Below are 22396 nucleotides of genomic sequence, written 5' to 3'. Positions count from 1 at the left end.
AGAGATAAAATATTGTGCTCTGGGTATTGGCTTTCGAAAATGTATCACATGAATCTGGAAGTGTCAGTATAGAATGCTCTTGGAAAAACATTAAATAACCACAGTTCGCATTCAAATGTTAAACAATTACAGTGCCATGCACTGCCAGAAACCATGGTAAAGTGATCTATTAAAATTGTGTTACAGGCATGAGAACGTGAAAATGGGTGACTGGAACCTTCTGGGAAGCATTCTGGAAGAGGTTCACATTCATTCCACCATAGTGGGAAAGATCTGGCTCACCATCCTCTTCATATTTCGAATGTTGGTGCTAGGAGTAGCTGCAGAAGATGTTTGGGATGATGAACAAGAAGAATTTATTTGCAACACAGAACAGCCTGGATGCAGGAATGTCTGCTACGACCAAGCATTTCCTATCTCGCTTATTAGGTATTGGGTGTTGCAGATCATTTTTGTGTCTTCCCCATCTTTAGTTTATATGGGACATGCACTTTACAGACTGAGGGCCCTGGAGAAAGAGAGACAGAGAAAAAAGGCCCAAATCAGGGCAGAGCTTGAAGAGCTAGAGACTGTTATTGATGAACACAGAAGACTGGAGAAGGAGCTGAGAAGGTTAGAGGAACAAAAGAAGGTGAATAAGGCTCCCCTTAGAGGTTCACTTCTACGGACCTATGTGCTGCATATCCTAACCAGGTCCGTTGTAGAAGTTGGCTTTATGGTGGGACAGTACTTACTGTATGGATTTGACCTTAGCCCACTTTACAAATGTTCACGATTTCCATGCCCCAATATTGTGGACTGTTTTGTATCCAGGCCTACAGAAAAAAACATCTTTATGGTTTTCATGCACAGCATTGCTGCTGTGTCATTGTTTCTAAATATTTTAGAAATATTTCATCTGGGTATTAAGAAGATCAGACAGGGACTTTATGGAAAACATCTTTCAGAGGTCACAGAAGATGAAATAAGCATTTGCAAATCAAAAAAAAACTCTGTGCAGCAGGTTTGCATGTTGAGTAATTCTTCTCCAAACAAGATTATGCCTTTGTCTTCAAGTAATTATAAGCTTATTCCTGACCAACAAATGGACTCTGTTGGATTACCTGCCTATCTTCCACCAGCTCCAGGATTTAAGGAAGTACAAATGATTAATGACCAAGGTCAATATGGTAAAGTTATGGCTGCCACAGAAAAGCATAAAAGGAGTGTGGATCATCTTAACACAGATCAGCACAGTGGACAGATCAACATGCACTGTAAACAAGAATCTAGATATGTGGACCATCAGAGAATGAGCAATCACATTGATCAATACCATAAACAAATTTTGAACAGAACTCAGACTGATCAGCATCTTGCAGAGCACAGGGAAGAACAGCATGTCTCTGCATTACAAAAGAGAAATCTCTCCTCGAGCAGCGAGGACTCACATAAGAAATCTCAGCGTAATAGCTGTTTGGGGTCCAAGAGCTGTATTAAAAGTCATCAGTCTTTAGACCAAACAAGACACAGTACAGCACATCCTCTGAGATCATGCCTCCATTCCAGTCATATGGAGCTGCCATCTGCTTTGCGCAAATACAGCAGAGTCAGTAGCTGCAGGGACTTTGCAGAAGACCGAAGTGATTCTGCGGACAGTGGACATCGGAAAGTCAGCTCCACTTCCAGAGGGCTATCAGAAAGCAGGCTGGCTAGTGATCCAGATAGTTCTGACTCAAGAAATGGCTCAGGATCTGAATCAAGGAGACGAGAGGAAAGCTCCAGCATAACTCCTCCTCCCCCATCTGGGCGCAGAATGTCAATGGCAAGTAGAGGCAGACAGTCAGTGGTTTATCCACTTTACAGACTATTGGTCTAGTTTAGATCCATCTTTATATGCTATGTACTTATGCAAACAAATATGTAGCAGAGATCTAGAGATAACAAAAATATTGTTTGGTAATAAGCAGTAATTATAAGGAATAAATGTAGGGGCATAGATAACATAGCATATTATTATGATAGTAAATGCATAATTAGACAGTATTGTTAAGAACATTCAAGAAAGTTTTAACTACTGAAGAAAGGTCAAATTAGTTTATTATTTCAAAAAGTCTGAATGAAGCAGACATTGCTTAGTTACTGCATAAGGGGCTCTGCTTTCTTCTTGCAGGCCTCTTCCTGTGTCCACATTGGATCTTAGGCTTGCCTGCAATAGAGGAACTAGTGGAAGGACAGGAGAGGCAGCTCTTCAAAAGAGTAAGTTATGGTCAAAGCCTTACCTGAAGTTTGCCTTACCACTGAAGCATAACTCCACATTTTCTTCATTTTTATAATTTAAGCTAGGATATAAAAATATTCTTTGCAAAAACTATTTATTACTATTTAACAGATCAAAGAAACTAATCACTATACACCAATTTGCCGCTAGATTAGCAAATCAACAACTGCAGAAGAAATGTATACAGAGAATAAAAATTGTGCACACATTGGCCAGACATGTTGAAATGACACAATCTCTTCTGCGCAATTTGATTTCACAATCTGAAAGTAAATTGGGTCAAAGTCTTCTTCTGTTCTGATTTTACAAGCTACTGAAAGTACTGAAAAACTGAAGTATTCATTGCATTTTTAAAATGTTTTTCGTTGCTCTGAAAGAAATATAAGCACAATCAAATATAGCAATTTATAGTCATTGATAGGATATTTGTATTGCATTACATATATGTAATGTTTTTCCACATCAACAAGCAAAGTTCAAAAATATCAGTGAAATTTGTATGTTTGCCTTTTGTGAAGATGTACACTTTAAGAGAACATTGGGTCCCATTCACTGAACAGTTATACAGTAGATATAAAAAGTCTACACACTCTTGTTAAAATGTCAGGTTTCTGTGATAAATAAAAAAGAGACAACGATAAATCATTTCAAAACTTTTTCCACATTTAATGTGACCTATAAACTGTACAACTCAATTGAAAAACAAACTGAAATCTTTTAGGGGAGAGGGGGGAGTAAACATAAAAAACTAAAATAATGTGGTTGCATAAGTGTGCACACTCTCTTATAACTGGAGATGTAGCTCTGTTCAGAATTAAGCAATTACATTTAAAATCATGCTAAATAGGAGTCAGTACACACCTGCCATCATTTAAAGTGCCGCTGATTAACCCCAAATAATAGTTCAGCTGCTCTAGTAGGTCTTTCCTGACATTTTCTTAGTCGCATCCTACAGCAAAAGCCATGGTCTGCAGAGAGCTTCTAAAGCATCAGAGGAATCTCATTGTTAAAAGGTATCGGTCAGGAGAAGGGTACAAAAGAATTTTCAAGGCAGTTGTCCTCAAGGGAGAAAAAATGGCGCAACAGTGACATTACCAAGAACTGGACTTCCCTCCAAAATATGAAAAGACGAGAAGAAAACTGGTCTAGGAGGCTGCCAAGAGGCCTACAGCAACATTAAAGGAGCTGCAGGAATATCTGGCAAGTACTGGCTGTGTGGTACATGTGACAACAATCTCCCGTATTCTTTATATGTCTGGGCTATGGGGTAGAGTGGCAAGACAAAAGCCTTTTCTTACAAAGAAAAATATCCAAGTCTGGCTAAAGTTTTCAAAAACACATCTGAAGTCTCCCAAAAGTATGGGGGAAAATGTGTTCTGATGAATCCAAGTTTGAACTTTTTGTCCAGAATTCCAAAAGATATGTTTGGTGCAAAAACAACACTGCACATCACCAAACGAACACCATACCCACAGTGAAGCATGGTAGTGGCAGCATCATGCTTTGGGGCTATTTTTCTTCAGTTGGAACTGGGGCCTTAGTCAATATTGGCACAAAACTGTAAGGCTTCTGCTAGAAAGCTTAACATGAAGATGAACTTAATCTTTCAGCTTGACAATGATCCAAAGCATACATCCAAATCAACAAAGGAATGGCTTCACTAGAAGAAGATAAAAGTTTTGGAATGGCCCAGCCAGAGCCCAGATCTGAATCTGGGTGATCTGAAGAGGGCTGTCACAGGAGATACCCTCGCAATCTGACATATTTGGAGTGTTTTTTCAAGGAAGAGTGGGCAAATATTGCCAAGTCAAGATGTGCCATGCTGATACCCAAAAATACTGAGTGCTGTAATAACATCAAAAGGTACTTCAACAAAGTATTAGTTTAAGGGTGTGCACACTTATGCAACCATATTATTTTAGTTTTTTATTTTTACTTCCCTCCACCTAAAAGATTTCAGTTTGTTGTTCAACTGAGTTGTACAGTTTATAGGTTACATTAAAGGTGAAAAAAGTTCTGCAATTATTTATCTTTGTCTCATTTTTTTACATCACAGAAACCTGACATTTTAACAGGGGTGTGAAGACTTATATCCACCGTAGCACACAACTAAGTAACCCACCTCCTTTGCTTGTAGGGGAAAAATGGAACAGCGGTAAGATTTGTCATAAAATGAGCCTTTGTGAATTTACAGCCACCTGGAAAATTTTACATAAATGTCAGATGCTGAATTATAAAATTAAAGTAACTTCTTTAATATTGCCATGATGCTGCAGGTTTAGCTTCTATCTTTAGAGTGTGAGTCATTAAAAAAAACTTTCACACGATTCATTTTTGGGCAGAAATTTAAAAGTAATACGCAAACATTAATTAAGTGCTCAGCATTCAGTTTTAAAAATATTTTGCTCATGTTTGCTAATGGCAACCGTGTGATTTTTTTACTTGGTCACTGGCCCCTTTTTACAGTATGGTTCCCTTCTTCACATACTTCTATATTTGTTTTCAGATTATTTATAATCAATCTCTACACACACATATGCGGCTAAAATTCAGTCTAGAAGTATCCATAAATCCTTTCTATTATAATAATCTGCAATGGCAATGAACAAAAAGTACCTTTTACAGCACAGTGTAAGCTCCATGATCCCACCACATCATGTTAATAGGTTTATCTTCATTCAAGTAACAGTATATATTTTACATTAAAACATATAAAGCTAAAAAAAATGTATATTAACATCTGCTACTTAAGTAAACACTGTGGGGTATATTTACTAAAACTGGAGAGTGCAAAATATAGTGCAACTCTGCAGAGAAACCAATCAGCTTGCTGGTTTTATTGCCAAAGATTAATTGAACAATCTGAAGTAACAATCTGATTGGATATCATGCAGAGCTGCACCAAATTCTGCGTGCACCAGTTTTAGTAAATCTACCCCTATCTGTCTAAAAAAATGTAAAAACATTAAATATACACAAAAACTAGGGTGTAAAATCAGATTATCTCCAAAACATTCATGTGGGGTGAATACTGTTAGTGTTCTTAATTAATTATTTCTGAATTAACGTCTAAGCAAAATTTTAGACTTTGCATCACTCTGAACTATTTTTATATATAACAAATATAGTTCAGAATTATGCAATGTCTGGAAGTCATTAGGGATGACCTTTTCATAGCAGTCTGTACATGTATTTTTGACTCCAGTGGACACATGTTATAATCAATATACTTCATTATCTAAGTTACACTGATTGAACTACCAACAGTAATTACAATGCATTAGGCATTCACACATCAGCCAGGCTTCTCTGACAGGGCCCAGTGTCACTGCATGTGCTTTGCTGTCTATAGCCAATAATATTCTTCGGTATCATATTCAGTGACCAGAATAAATTAGGACAGCTATATGAACCTTTACAGATATACCGTACCTTTACAGAAATAGTATTATTCAATTAGAAAATAAATTAAATGTTTAATAGGAGGAAATGCTAAACAGTAATTTAGTGAAACCAATAAGAAAATCTGCTGAAGCTCCGAAACCCAAGTTAGAAAATTTCCATATGTGATTACAAGCACATCTGACAGTAGACAGAATAATTCATTTTAACAGAGTAACTTATTATTACCTCCTAGGGAAGAAATTAACCCATTGTCACAAGCGATTATCAAATCAAGAACATTGCTTGTGATTATTTGGCCTTTTATTGCCACCCTGCTTACCCATAATTTATAAGTTAGAATTCTAAAGAAGTAGGAGATATTGTAAACACCAAAAAATTATTTAGAGTTAAATGTTTCTCTTTTTTTATTGGATGATTTATCTTTTTTTGTGCGCGCGTTGATTTTTTTCAAATCAATGTAATAAAGATAAACAGCAGACATGCACATTTCATATACCATTTGGGTAGAGCAAGACATACAATGTGATACTAATTCATTGAATAATTGTCTCCACTAATGAGATTTTCAAATCATGTAGAAACTTCATCATGCTTTTACTTCACATGTGACATTAGGTTGCTCAATTCACAAAGCTATAGAACAACGATAAGAATCTTTGCATTAGCCTTGTGATGCTAATTTTTACATTTCACTGGACTCAGCTGAAAATATCTCACTGCAAGTAAGGATCTTTATCCTGGTGTGTTAGCTTTGTAAAATGAACCAATGTTATTTCTAATTTGCTGTCACAGGTTATAGAATTGCATGAACTTTGTGCAATTTTGTTAAACCAGTCTGGTGAACACATTGCTACTAGTACAATGTATAATCACATAAAGATAGAAATATGGGAACTGCCATTGTTGCCTTTCATTTAAAGGTGCAGTCTCCAGGGCTGTTATCCTGATTTTGGCATCAGTACTAGCAATTCACTGTCCTCATATAGGTATGCAGGGCAGGAGGTCAGGATTCACTGTCTGCATACTTTTCTGTGGGTTTATAAGTCAGTAATGGTAGCACCATATCTCCATTCCCACAGATTCCATTTGAAGCAATTGTAGTGGTACAGAGCATGAGTGGATTAGACAGTCTTTAATGTCTTTAATGTTGCCCTTTTAGGGATACTTTGACTGGGAGGGGACCGAAAATGGGATAACCCACTCAAAACACTGGTTCTCAGTGCTATTATATAATTCACAGAGTTGGGTATTAACAACCCATGACCTCTTTCCACAGTTCCCTGAATTATTCTTTCTCAACCAGAGACTAGGAAATGTGGAAGGGTCCCAGCAGGGGATGGAGAAAAAGGACCTCTTTACCAAGTTAACTACAGAAGTGGCACCTCATCCTGGGCATTGGGGATGCCAGAGAGCCTTGTGCCAATAAGCACTGAGCACCAGTGGTTAGGAAAGGGTGCCCTTTATTTTGTGTACTGTTATAAAAAGCCACACTCTCATTAGCTACATGTACGAGTCTCACATCTACTGCTATAAAACATGTTTTAAAAATACGACATGACATTTACAGGTTGACATTCAAAGAGACCACATTCACTATATTATCAGAAAAGCATATGTTGCCAGTGAATATAGCTACATAGTTAGCCAGATTGAAAGACACATCTATCTAGTTCAATCAATAGTGAAAAAATAAATAAGTAAAAAGAAAACCTCCACGTACAAAACCCTATACCAACAGTTGATACAGAAAAAAGCAAAAAAAAAACCCTATAAAGCATGGTTCAATTTGCCGCAGTGGGGGAAAAAAATCAGCAATTGGATATTCCCTAGATCAACAGTCTCTGGCGTTATTAGTAATACATGGGAATTTATAATTATATATTGTGTATTTAGGAATGCATCCAGCTCTTTTTTAAAGCAATCAGCTGAGCTGACCACAACTAGTTCCTGAGGGAGTCTATTCCACATATATACAACTCTTACTTTGAAAACTCCTTTCCATATTTGGAAGTTAAACTTATTTTACTCCATACAAAAAGAGTGCCTTTGTAATGACTTTTGAATTGACCTTCAAGTGAATAACCTTGTAGTAAGTTCACTATATTGACCATTTATGTATGAATACATGGTAATCGTACCCCGTTAATCACGTCTTCTCAAAAAAGAATACATTCCATTCAGCTAATTTTCCTTATAGGTGAGGTCCTCCATGCCTCTTATCAGTTTGGTTGCCCTTCATTTACGCTTTCTTCAGTTCCGCAATATCATGTAAACTGTTGCCCAAACTGAATTGCATATTCCAGATGAGATCTTACATATGCCTTGTACACTGGCAAGGATTTGTATGTGTGTGTATCTCTCTCTCTCTCTCTCAAGTCTATACTGTACCTCTTTTGATACATGAAAGTATTTTGCTTGCCTTAAAAATTGCAGATTGCCATTGCATGCTAATATTAAGTATATGATCTACCAGAAAATCCACATCCATTTTCAACCATTGCCTCACCCAGTTTTACCCCTCCTAGAATGTATGATGCATGCATGTTTTAGCCCCCAAGTGCATAACTTTACATTTATAAATATTAAACCTTTTTTTGCCACATAGTTGCCCCATTAACAGGTTCCCGCCCGGCCTATAGGCAGATGGCGGCCTGCAAAACACCTCGTACCTCCGGGTGGACGCCATATGGCGTCCTTTCAGGCATGCACAGTTTGCCTGTCCGCAGAGCCACGCAGCAGCGCAATCTGTCACCGGCCGTGTACCTTGGACACGGCCGATGACAGATCTGTGTACCGGCCCCGTTGCTGGTACCATGTGACCTGCTGTGACCAATCATAGCAGGTCACATGACAGTTATATACAATGGATGGCTTCCTTTCATGCCATCTATTGTATACAATTGTGGCTAGCTGTGAATGGTCACAGCGATCACATGCACAAGCTGGGCCAATCACAGTCCAGCTGTGTCATGTGATTAGCTGTGGCCAAATCACAGTTAAGAAAAAAAAAATCCTGAATGAATCGATTTCATTACGGTAAATGCTTGCTTATAGCAAAGTAATTCTTTGCTATAAGCAAATTGTGTAAAAAAAATACTGATCACTTCCCCAAAGTAGTACAATGTTACTATGATAACATTGTACTACTTTGGTCATAGTGAAATAAGAAAAACAAATCGTAAAAAAAGAGAAAAAAAATTAATAAAAAATAATAAAAAAATTAAAAAAAATTATCATTTTTTTTTGTACTGTCACCAGTGTCCCTGATTACCGCCATGCCAGTTATATGATGACGCTGTACTGCACTGGTGACAGTATGTAAAAAAAAAATAGTGAAAATCATTTTTTTTATTTCTTCATTTCCGAAAAATTATGACAAAAAAATTACAACTTCAAAAAACTCTCCATGCCTGTTATGAAATACGTCGGACTGTCTACTTTGCAAAAAGGGGTCATTTGGGGGATATCTGTACTGTTCTGACATTCTTGGACCTCAAGAAATTAGATTGGCCGTCAATGCTTCAGGATTGATCAATTTTCAGATATATCCCAAAGTTTGTGAACTCTATAACTTTCCTACAGACTAAATAATAAATACTAATTTGGGTTATTTTCACCAAAGACATGTAGTAGAATACATTTTGGCCTAAATTTATGAAGAACAATTATTTATTTGCAAACTTTTATAACAGAAACAAAGAAAAATTTGGTTTTTTTCAAAATTTTTGGTCTTTTTTTGTTAATTTAGCAAAAAATAAAAACCCCAGTGGTGATTAAATACCACCAAAAGAAAGCTCTAGTTGTGTGAAGAAAATGCAAAAATTTTAGTTTGGGTACAATGTTGTATGACTGCGCAATTGTCATTCAAAGTGTGAGAGCACTGAAACCTGAAAAATGGCCTGGGCAGGAAGGGGGTAAAAGTGCCCGGTATGGAAGCGGTTAAACAGTGCATTATGGTCTGCTTGTAAGTTGGAGACATCCTGAAAGGACGTTTTTCCACTCCATAGCTTTGTGTCCTCTGCAAATGGTACTTTTAGTGCCAAAATCTATATTATTTATTATTAGGTTAAAAAGTTAGGATCCCAGCACTAAAACTTGGGGTACACCAATAATAACCTTAGACCATTCAGATTATGAGTCATTAATCACTACTCTCTGAATATGGTCTTTTAGCTGGTATCTTACTCATTTATAGACTGAATTTTCCAAGCGTATAGACTTTATTTACACTTTAGCCACGTGTGCTCAACCCCTGGCCTTCTAATGTGGCCTGCGACCTCAAAGCAAGCAAGTGCATGTCCTGGGTCAGCCACTTGTTGATCGCGATCGGAGCTTTCCGACCCTGCCATCCCAGAACATCAAAGTGCATTGAGCCAGCGCCGGCCACAGAGGAAGCAGGAGCTGCATAAACTGATGCCTCCTCTGTAGCACCAACTCCTGTCCCAGGTGCAGTGATACCAACAGCACTTCGCCTGGATCTTTTTAGCAGTCTGGAGGGCGATGACAACAAAAGCTGGAATGGAAAAATAAGGTCCATGTATTAAATACATACACTGCGCTTTTACAATGGGCATATTAGTATCTATAAATGGATTAAATATTAGGCTGCTTTTACACTAATCCACAGGTCTAGTCCCTCCTAATAATTTATCTACCCAGTTCAACACATACTGGGTAACAGTAAACAATTCAGTTGAGACAATCCTGGTGACAAATTTTTCTATAAGTCCTCCTGATTGTAGAATCCTTAATTACTACCAACTATTCCCTTCAAATAGCACACTGGAGGAATGAAGAAAAAAAATTATTTAAAGAGTGACAGAAAATGAGAAAAAAGGTGTTTTAAAAGCTGATAGTAAGGTTTCCTAAGAAGAAGAGAAATCACTTATTCCATAAACAATTGTTTTGGTTTTAAACTCCACTTTTTCAAATCCCACTCTGTTTACAATCCCATGAATATGTTTACAATTCAGTTACTGAAATTTTACAGAAACCCAGAATTACATATTATTAACTCTATGAACTCCAACCCCATTCCTGAGATAGCCATCTTCTTGTAGAAGTGATGTATCAGGCTTCCAATGAAGGGCTGAATAAGATTGTCTTTAGCTATGTTAGCTGTCATACCTATTTTATCCCCTATGGACCAGATCATATTTCATTTCAGCTATGTAACTTTGTAATTTATTTTAATACAGAAGTGAAACCAGGGGCGGACTGACCATTTGGAAACCTGGGGCGCTGCCCGAGGGCCCGGGGTCAGTAGGGGGCCCTATGAGATGTTATTGGTACCTTTTTCATAGGCTTTTTTGAGTTTGGGCAAGGACACAGGGGCCCCATGATCCCCTATTGCCTGGGGGCCCCATGAGATGTCAGTCCGCCCCTGAGTGAAACATCAATATTTTTAATCAATTTCTATATATTAAATTTTTTCCTCATAGTGCATCAGTAACTTTAAAATTCTTACTGGTTTAAAATGATAAACATACCCTCAAACCGGGTATATGTTATTGTAAACCATTCAAGGTAATATTTTTTTTATTATTGTCATTACATTATTTTATTATGCACATTTTCACCAAATAATTTAAAAAGAACACGTGGCTTTTTTTTTTATCAGTTCATCACCAATGATTTTTCATTGTGCAGGTGCCTTTTCAGCCACAAAACAAAACAAAAAATATATTTTGCCACTTGTGGTTAAAACAAAACTACATACCTATAGGTCCCTCATCATCAGTAGCTGGGCATTGCACATCTTGCATTTTGAAGTGCTATATTCAACATTTAATTTGACAGTTTCATAATTGATTCACGCAGACCCTGAAGTAGATGAACATAGCAAAAAAAAAATCCATAGACCAGATAAACTCAGACAGTTAACTAGGATCCAGAGATGTATAGATAGGCTAAAGGGTTTATTTTCAAGAATTATAAAAAAAACTCCAGAATAAACAGGAGATATGAGAGAAGAAAAGAGAGGAAAATGCCAAGAGAGAGAGAGAAAGAAAAAGGGGAGGGGGGAGCAGTGAGACTAAAATAGGGGGCACAAGACAACTAAGCAGTAGCGATATCCCAAATTACGGGATGAGTGACAAAAGTGTCTACAGAGGCAAAGTCTAAATTACAAGGGTTGATATGTGGGAGCTGTATTCTTGCATATAGTGGACATTGTGCCAATATTACCATGTTTTCTAGAATTGTTCATCTTTACACTTTAGAACAGCAGTCAGGCATTCCATATCATTTATCTTGTTTACCACAGATATCCTCTGTCCATCTGTTAGACCATCAGCACTTGTCCACTTTTGTGGAATGCACAGATTGGTGGCATTAAGCAGGTGCATCAGGAGGTATTTCTTATATCGGCTTTTCGAGAACACAGTAAGATGTAATAGAAAACGAATAATCATCCAGTTGCTGAATCTCTTCCCAAAAGGGGCATATTAAATGGCGAGACCAAAACATATGTATCAGGGTGACACTCTCCCATTGACAATGCCAACACAGGGACGAAACCCTGTACCAACATGACAAAAATTTGGAACCCACCTCTTGATATTTGCTTCAGATGGAGAAGTGGTGATTAAAGAAGAGAACATGGTCCCTCTGCTCATGAGTCAGAGTCCTTCCCAAGTCCTGTTCTCACTTCTGCAGAGAAAGATGAACTCATCAGATGGCCAATTTGTTAGGGAGTAGGAAATTGATAGAGTGTGTCACAATGGTGAAATGGTGCTCAAAAGATGTAGTAGACACCTGAGATACATAGTTAAATTGAAGTTCAGTAATATCATATTTGCATTACCCACCATTAGTTTGGTAGGAGGAAAGCATATTCTATATCCCAGTAAGGGACCACTATTTACCCTTCTGCAAGAATTGTTGGATCCTTACCTGATTAGAAAGAAATGCCTATACCAGGCTTCTACTAACCCAGGGGAGAACACTTGGGGTCTGATTACTGGAGACATATACTGTAGGTAAGAGTCTGAAGGGGGGCTAAAAGACATCCAGCTTGGGCAGAACTATCAGAGTGGTATTGATCAAAGGGTGGAATTCAATATCAGATTGAAAGGGTCTGCCAAGAAATAGACTGCAACAAAAGGGGTAACATATCTTATTCTGGGCAGCCCAAACCTTCTCGGTGGCATGTTTCATCCAGTCCAATGTTCATGCCATATGGACAGCACAGAAATATTTAATAGGGCCCGGGAACCCAATTCTCCCCTTTTTTTTGGCAGAGCCGATGATATCCTCTTAATTTTGCAGCCCCCAGAGGATCTTGGTATTTCCACTGACAGAGTCTGCAGGAGATATGACAGTCTTTGGAGGACAGTCATTTTCAAATGTCATTCCTTCCTAATCAGGTAAATGATTGTTGATGCCAATAAAGGTCTTGTTTCTGATCCCTCGCAAGGCCTGAGCCAGTGGTCTTCCGGGATTTTCCTTTTTGTAGAAATGCCTCCGTGGGTACATAAGTTTTGCTTTCGTCTTGGAGAACAAAATGGAGTTCAAGGAATCCAGCAGAATCTTTAGCTCAACTGCTGTTTTGACTGTCAAGGAGCGTTTGTAGGATCTCTCCATTGCCTGAATCTGGTCTATACAGTAAGTGACGCAATCTCCTGCAACCATTCTTTTTTGTCTCTAGCCCCAAATTTGATGAGTGTGCCCCGAAATATACATTCATATGCCTCCCACACCACCCATGGACAAGTCTCTGGGATTGCATTCATTGCAAAGTATTCCTTTATTTCACCATCCAGAGTATGCATTTATTGTGGAATTTGGATCAAGCTCTCAGTTAATCTCCTATTCCCAGACTGTTTGACAGTACCACCCAGGATCCAAGACACAAAAACTGGTGCATGATCTGATATGGTCCGAAGACCAATATCTCCTGAAGCAACTAAGCATAGGGCAGATGGATGTCTTTATGTAGTACTGTATGTGCCACACATAAATTAGGTCCTCCTATGATAGCTTTCTCTCAAGCCTCCTGAGTGAGGCAACAGGCAAGTGTGAAGCCCGCTTAGATGCATCCAGTACAGGGTCCAGAGCTACATTTAGTCACCTCCTACCAACCATAACCCCTCCAGTTGAATTTCGGATGGCGGCTATATTCTTTCTATTCTATTATAGTCTATTCGAAGTTTGAAATTAAAATTTCAGAAGATGGCTATATTCTATTCAGATTTTGAAAGACAGCTACATTCTTTCTATTTTATTCTATTCTATTCAAAATTCAAATTTAGAAATTCAAATTTCGAAAGACGGCTATGTTATTTCTATTGTATTCTATTATATTCTATTCTAAATTTGAATGTTGAATTTTGGATGGCAGCTATATTCTTTCTATTTATTCTATTAGAAATTCGAATTGCGGAAGACAGCAATATTCTATTTGATTTTATTCTATTCTAGTTCAAACTATTCTATTTTTCTATTCTATTCTGTTTTATTTTTTTTTTCTTTTTTATTCTATTCCTTTCTATTCCTTTATTTTCCATTCTATTCTGTTTTATTATTTTCTTTGCTATTCTACTCTATTTCATTCTATTCTTTTTCTATTCTATTCCTTTATTTTCCATTCTATAATATTCTAGTCTGTTTAAGTCTATGATATTTTATTCTATGCTATTCTATTCTATTTTTATGTTGTACTATTGTATATTTTATTCTATTATTTTATATTCTGTTCTTTTCTATTCTATGTTCTTCTATTCTACAAAGCAGCCTAAGTAGGAATCATCATCCTATTCCACTTTTATAACTTACTGTATGTATTGCATTATGTTTCCATTTCAAATTCATTATCAAATTCATTTTTGAATTTGGATAATTTGTTTCATTATCATTTATTTTGGATTCTTTGAAATTTATTACTATTGTGATTCGGAAATTTAGATACATCCCAATCACGAAAAATTTCATCCGAAGTTTGATTTGTAATGAAACAAATTGCACATCTCTAGGGGAAAGTGAAAGCCATGTTGCATATTCAACAGGACTACGTAACAGAATATTCAATACTAGTATGCACAGCCTCACTGAATATAAAGATTCATTTAACCAAACAGGCCGCTATATTGTCCCGATCCTTGCGGTTTCACACATAAAGAAGACGTTACAGAAAACTATAGCTTCTGTGTTTCATTGCAGGAGGCCCTAGTCAGGGTTGCAGAGAGGTGCAACTACTTGGTAACTTGAAGAGAACCGCAGAATAGACTGGGTATTGCTATTTGTCTTCCTGTGTATAACGGGGCCCGGGCCAGACATGTTCCCATCACCAAGGGAAGAGGCCCTCCTACCATCTAAAAGTCCCAATACTCCACAGGAGGGCAGATAATATAGTCAAAACTATACTTGAATATAACATAAGAAGCTCTCCGTACAGATGTAAGGTACATATTCAAAACAGACATAACCATCAAGCAAACAGAATAAGCAATCTATCCACGTTTCAGACAGAAGAAACTGAAGGTCACGTGTGGGTGCCCACCCGCTGGTGCAAAAACGGTGACTGTTACATTTCGGTGCTTATCCTTTCCGTTCAAAGCAGAGGATGGAGATTTTGCAGAACACTGCCATCAGTAAAGGAAGGGACAGCGCCATCTTTGTCATGTGCCCAGTACGTTTGAGTACACTATTAGCAGCTCTGCTGTTTCTTGGTGGGGAATCAGCCATTTGACAAGTAGCTAAATACAGTTGCAAGAAAAAGTATGTGAACCCCTTGGGATTACGTGGAGTTTTGCATGAATTGGTAATAAAATGTGCTCTGAACGTCATCTAAGTCACAACAATAGAAGAACACAGTCTGCTGAACATAATACTACACAAACATTAGATGTTGCCATGGTTTAATTACACATAACATGTAAACATTCACAGTGCATGGAGGAAAAAGTATGTGAAGCCCTAGCTTAATGACTTCTCCCAGAGCTAATTGGAGCCAGGAATGAGCCAACCTTGACTCCAATCAGTGTGATGATATTGGATGTGTTGCTGACAGCTGTCCTGCCCTTAAAAAACACACACCTGTTTTGGGTTTACCGGTTTCAAGAAGCACTGTCTGATGTGAACCATGCCTCGCAGAAAAGAGCTCTCAGAAGACCTACGATCAAGAATTGTTGACTTGCAAGAAGCTGGAAAGGGTTACAAAAGTATCTCCAAAAGCCTTGATGTTCATGTGTCCACGATAAGACAGACTGTCTACAAATGGAGAAAGTTTAGCACTGTTGCTACTCTCCCTAGACGTGGTCGTCCTGTAAAAATGACTGCAAGAGCACAGCGCAGAATGCTGCATGAGGTAAAGAAGAATCCCAGAGTGTCAGCTAAAGACCTACAGAAATCTCTGGCACATGCTAACATTTTTGTTGACACATCTACAATAAGGAAAACATTAAACAAGAATGGAGTACATGGGAGGACACCACGGAGGAAGCCATTGCTGTCCAAAAAGAATATTGCAGCACGTTTGAAGTTTGCAAAAGAGCACCTGGATGTTCCACAGCACTACTGGCAAAATATATTGTGGACAGATGAAACCAAGATTGAGTTGTTTGGGAAGAACACACAACACTATGTGTGGAGAAAAAAAGGCGCAGCACACCAACATCAAAACCTCATCCCCACTGTAAAACATGGCGGAGGGAGCATCATGGTTTGGGGCTGCTTTGCTGCCTCAGGACCTGGACGGATTGTTGTCATTGATGGGAAAATGAATTCCAGAGTTTATCAAGACATTTTGCAGGAAAACATACGACCATCTGTCTGCCAACTGAAGCTCCGCAGAGGATGGGTGATGCAACAGGACAATGACCCAAAGCATATAAGTAATTCAACAAAACAATGGCTGCAACAGCACAGAATACGCCTTCTGGAGTGGCCCAGTCAGAGTCCTGACCTCAACCCAATTGAAACGCTGTGGCATGACCTTAAGAGAGCGATTCACACCAGACATCCCAAGAATATTGCTACACTGAAACAGTTTTGTGAAGAGGAGTGGTCCAAAATGACTGCAGATCGTTGTGCAGGTCTGATCTGCAACTACAGGAAATGTTTGGTTGAGGTTATTGCTGCCAAAGGAGGGTCAACCAGGTATTAAGTCCAAAGGTTCACATACTTTTTCCTCCCTGCACTGTGAATGTTTACATGTTATGTGCAATTAAACCATGGCAACATCTAATGTTTGTGTAGTATTATGTTCAGCAGACTGTGTTCTTCTATTGTTGTGACTTAGATGATGTTCAGAGCACATTTTATGCCCAATTCATGCAAAACTCCACGTAATCCCAAGGGGTTCACATACTTTTTCTTGCAACTGTAGTGTTGTTGAACAATGGCATTATGTATAGGAAATGTGGCACAAGATGCATTTTACCTGCGGTCCCATTGACTATTAGGTTGCATGTTTTTGCTGCATTTTCTGAAAGTGCACCAAAGATGTGACATACAGAACATTTGGTGTGCTTTCAGAAAATGTAGCAAAAACGTGTCACCTAATAGAAGTCAATGGGACCGCAGCTAAAAAAGTGGATAAAACGTGCGTAAACTGTGTACAGCGGTGGGACAAGGCCATCTACACCTAGGGCGAAGATGCCAAATGGTGCCCCCCCCCTTAAAATGTATGAGCATTATGTGTCAGCAAAAATCCCCACCCCCCCAAAAAAACATTTTTCAAACACTAATCTTCACACTTACCCCCTAAGCATAAACTCCCTTTGCAAGCCAAAATTCAAGTCAGACAGAAATGCCCTCTCTTCCAGTACAAACCCCCCTCCCAGCTCAAATAATCTCTGTCCTCATAACCCCATTCCTATCACAAATCCTCTACCCCTTAAATTTCCCCTTTGAGCATAAATCCTCAAACCACCTCCCCCTCAAAATCCCTCTGTCCCAGCACAAATCACCCCAAAATCCTCCCCCCACCAAATATCCCCTTCTAGCACAACCCCCTCTCCCCTCCAAATCCCTCTTGTTAACACATATCCACCCTCCTAGTGCAATCTCCCCTCTAAAAAAAAAAACATACTTAGCACAACCCCCCAAATCCCCACTGCGCCTAGGGCATCCAGCCCTCCTGCCCACTCCTTGTCTCGACCCTGACCATGGATATACCCAAAACGCAGCATACCAGTATGGACCCAGCCTTATAAATTAAAACTGTTTCCATGACATATATAGTCGATTCATTTGTTTAGAGGAAATCCACTAAAATGAAACCAAGCAAAATGTAAAATATATGAAACCAATAACTGTGCTTTTAATGGTAAATGTTGAAACACATCTTAACCCTTCCACTTTTGTATTTTTTTGTACAGGCTTGACAAAACATTATATATTTTCTGAAAGCAAGTACTCCGGTGAATAAACTAGTGGTAGCTCCAATTTGTTTTATGTCGCCTGATACTAGGGGAGCAGTTTGTCAATTAATCAAATTTCAGTTAAAAATACACTAAAGTTCATTTTAGGGCACACAAAAACAAGATTTTACATTTTTGGTAAAAAAATAAAAGATGAGGTTGAGCTGAGAAAAGGGATAGCTTAATGAATCCCCACACCGGGTATAATCACAACTGATGGGGAAAAGCTGCTAGCACAGTATTAGGATACCTAATACTATCAGAAATTGAGCCTTAAAGTGCTATGCTATACTTAGAGTGTGATTAAGCAAAATATGTGAGTTGTAATATCCCAAACATCAAAATTATTATACGTGCAAATATATAAACAAATATATATACAGTATGTGTGCGCCAATGCCAGTGCTGATAGTAACAAATGTCAGCTCAGAGATTCAAGTGAAGACGCAGCAAGTGCATACAGATAAAGGGTAAGTTTACCTTTCCTAAAATGTTACATGCTACACCCATATTCAGGGTGTCACATGTTATGATCAGATCAGCCCCTCCCCCCCCCCCCCCAGCTGTCAAATTAAAAAAAAAACACGCGGTTGTACTGTGCCACAGTCCTCTGTGAATGAGAGACTACAAGTCTCAGCAGTCTTAGTGGCTGTCAGCTTGTAGTCCTCAACAAGGCCGTCCCTAGGGTTGGTGTCACCCAGTGCGGTAACACTTGAGGAGCATAATGGATCAGACTCCAATCCATTATGCTCAATCTGCAGATCCGATTCATCCTGCTGGGATCGTCGGCTTGCTTTAAAACGTACCTTTTCGTGGAGAGATCAGTTAACCCCATATAGGTTGTAAGCCGACGATCCCTGCAGGATGGATCGGTTCTGTGGATAGGGGAGGATAATGGATCGGACTCTGATCAGTTATGCTCAATCTGCAGATCCGATCCATCCTGCGAGGAATGTCAGCTTCCTTTAAAACGTACCTTTTCGTGGAGCAGGTCCGGTGTCACCCCGTGCGATAGGTGCCACCCAATGCAGCGCAACCCCCCCCGCACCTGCCTAGGGACGCCCCTGGTCGTCAATGAACTATCACTGCGCTGTAGTTCATTCATTCTTCCTTTCTGTATAACTGCTTGCTCATACATCCCGTTCAGGCAAGCAGATATACTGACAGATCTGCAGGAGACCTGCGTGGCGCCAGCGAACTGCTGATCACTGGTGCAATGCATTACAGGCTCCTGCAGACAAAAATAGTAAATGCATATTTTTGTTACCTACAGAAAAATGTGCATTTATAATTTTTTGCTAAAAGGTGAACTTTTTCTTTAAGTTTCCAAACAACAGCAGAAGAAACGTCCGTATACATTCTTTGTGGTGCTAAAAGTGGAAATATTTCAGTGCCCATTCAAGAAATCCATATGTGCAACACACCATCGCTGTGAATGTACAAGATGATTACCGGAGCTCTATGACCCCCATATAATGAGTGGTCAACTGCACTTATGATGTAACCAAGCAAATTGGAAGATTTCAGCTCCAGTGTACATAAAGATCTGCAGCAATCCTCTATTTGGTATATGTGGAATGTATAATCAAACACAAAAACGGGATCCCATAGTGTAAAATCGCTAAAACATCTTTATTAAAGTGTTACTAAACCCACAACAGTAAAATCACTCTGTATATGCAGTAAAGCATGCTTGTTATACTCACTGTGGAACCCTAAGGGGTAATCCTCTGCATTGTGTAAAAAGGGTGTTTTTTTCCTGTCTTCTCTGATCCTCCCCTTCTTCCAGTGTCCCCCTCTTATCTCCAGATAAGACATATCTTGTGGGATCACTCTGCACATGCTCAGTTTGGTGTGTATTGCTAGAGAGGTTTTTTTTTTTCTTGGGAGAGTGCATGTGATCAGCACAGGACCAAGAAGAGCTGTCCAGACAGAGGTCAATGGTTCTGCATCCTGCTAGAGCAGAAAGAAAACTCCTCCTACAAGCTTTAACATGTGCTCTGCTGGACACTGATAGAAGTCACAAGATTGATGCAACTGCTGATGAGAAAAGACAGTTTATATTTAGTAAAATAATTGCATTTCCATGTTCTGTGTACTGTGGGAGACCAGATATAGTGAATGAAGGGTCCTGGGTTTAGTAACACTTTAAAATATGTAAAACGCTTTCACAATATAATAGCATATATGTGCCCAAATAAGAAGCATCTGAAATCCCGCTGCATATAATGGTATTAGTCGGCCAGCCTGAATCCAAGATGGCTTTATGCATCCTAGCTGCACCCAGTGTGTTTCACCAGAGGTGATGTCATCAGGGGCATGGACGCATGCCATCATCATTCAGCTTATATAGTCTCAGGAGAGGAGCAGACCTCATCCCCTCAGTCTTAACAGCTGGTAAGGCGCTGTATGTGGTGGTGGATGATCGCCGGGATAGCTGGATACCATTTAAAGCACTGTGCACTTTAGTTATTCACTTAAGGGTGGAGCACTATTAGCTGCTTCCCCATCGCCCTATAGCAGAACTACTGCTACAGGATGGCAGTGCTGCACAAAATCACGTGAATATATATACGTGTATATATATATCAAAAGGTGCAGCGCTAAAATATAAAATAAATAATAATAAAACTCAATACAGTAAACTTCCAGATGAATACGGCACCTAATTAGGCGCACAAATGAGAAGTTATATTGTACAGTCTAATGAGTAGAGATGTGTGGAAAGAAGTGCAGGCTTGACTTAGGTAGGTCAGCAATACAAGTGGACGTCACGCCACCAGAGCCATACGGAGGTCCGGTGGCCATTTTGGAGAGTGACTGAGCGCCACATGTTATCTTATGTGCACTTTACTGGCTATATTTATTCCAATTATCGTTATGGAATGTTTTTAATTTACATTTTTGGATATTTATCCTTAATAAATGAATACTTTTTGAGAAAGTACTACACTATATGTTTTTCATATACTGCTTGGCTCTGAGCTAACTGCTCACAGAGACCCCCAGAGGAAGCATGGCTGCATGTGAAGCTGGTGTCCAGATGAGGGATCCTTGCTCCTTGCTGGCTGTTCCATTTAAAGGGGCCCATACAGAGTCATATTGGTTCAATGCGCATAACCTATGTGCATCTGGTGAGTGCGCATTTTATATATTGCTGCACGGAGTCACATCATGAGGATGTTCACTATGGAAATTACCCACGAGTCTAAAGTTTAACCACTTGTATTGCTGACCTACCTAAGTCAAGCCTGCACTTCTTTCCACACATCTCTACTCATTAGACTGTACAATATAACTTCTCATTTGTGTGCCTAATTAAGCACCGTATTCATCTGGAAGTTTACTGTATTGAGTTTTATTATTATTTATTTTGACCTTTTGATATATATATACTTTTACTGGGTTGTTGGATATCCTATGTCGGTCCATTTTGCAGCTGGTTATTTTATTTAATTTATTTATATTTTATTCATTTTTATATATTTATTATTTTCCATATATTGAACGCTCGCTATACTTATTTTATTTGATATATATATGTGATTTTGCATTTTCGGGTTAGGCCCTTCTCACACCACCATTGGTGGCTACAGCTGTTGATCACTGGGTCCCGGCTGGAGATTCCCAGCCAGCACCTAGAAATTGCAGAGGAACAGTGAAAGGGGAGAGGTCTGTGTGTAAACAACACAGATCTCTCCCCTGTCAGCACAAACAGGCTGCTTTGTATTGCTCTGCACAGCAGAGCAATACAAAGCAGCTTGTTTCCCTAGTAAATTACACACAGCACATAATGTAAAACACAACCCTTTGATCGCCCCAGATGTTAATCCCAGATGTTAACCCCTTCCTGCCCAGTGTCATTAGTACAGTGTCAGTACTGTTTATTAGCACTGATCACTGTATTAGTGTCACTGAGATGTCCTTGGCAGTTAGTTCCACCCCAGTGTCAGAATGCCCTCCGCAGTCCCACAGTCGCCGCCATTACTAGTATAAAAAATTAATTAATTCCAGTATATATATATATATATATATATATATATATATCACCATTTGTAGACGCTATAACTTTCATGTAAACCAAATAATTTACACATATTGAGAATTTTTTAGCAAAATATATTTTGGCCTAAATTTATGACAAAAATCTGATTTTTTAAAAAAAATTTTAATAAATAGGTTTTATAGTAAAAATTAAAAAATGTTTTTTTTTCAAAATTGTCGATCTTTTTTTGTTTATAGCTCAAAAAATGAAAAAAAAAGAACATAAATTTAATTTGGCTGCAGTGTTAAGACAGCGCAATTATCAGTTAAAGTAGCGCAGCGCCATATTGCAAAAAATGGCGTGGTCAAGAAGGGGGATAAAACC

At 38.7% G+C, this 22396-nt stretch overlaps 1 protein-coding gene across 1 annotated transcript; it reads left to right on the top strand.

Annotated features, from left to right (window-relative positions):
- The first annotated feature begins 202 nt into the window (after positions 1 to 202).
- On the top strand, positions 203 to 1858 carry GJA10 (gap junction protein alpha 10). The gene has a single exon (XM_089665394.1). The coding sequence runs from the start codon at positions 203 to 205 to the stop codon at positions 1856 to 1858; it is 1656 nt and encodes a 551-aa protein (XP_089521520.1).
- Positions 1859 to 22396: the final 20538 nt, after the last annotated feature.

This window comes from Staurois parvus, unplaced genomic scaffold (genome assembly GCF_062004578.1).
Source record: "Staurois parvus isolate SC_StPar_1 unplaced genomic scaffold, SC_StPar_1.0 ptg000048l, whole genome shotgun sequence".
Taxonomy (NCBI): domain Eukaryota; kingdom Metazoa; phylum Chordata; class Amphibia; order Anura; family Ranidae; genus Staurois; species Staurois parvus.
The sequence above is the reverse complement of the archived record's forward strand: the minus strand, read 5'-3'. Positions and strand labels throughout refer to the sequence as shown.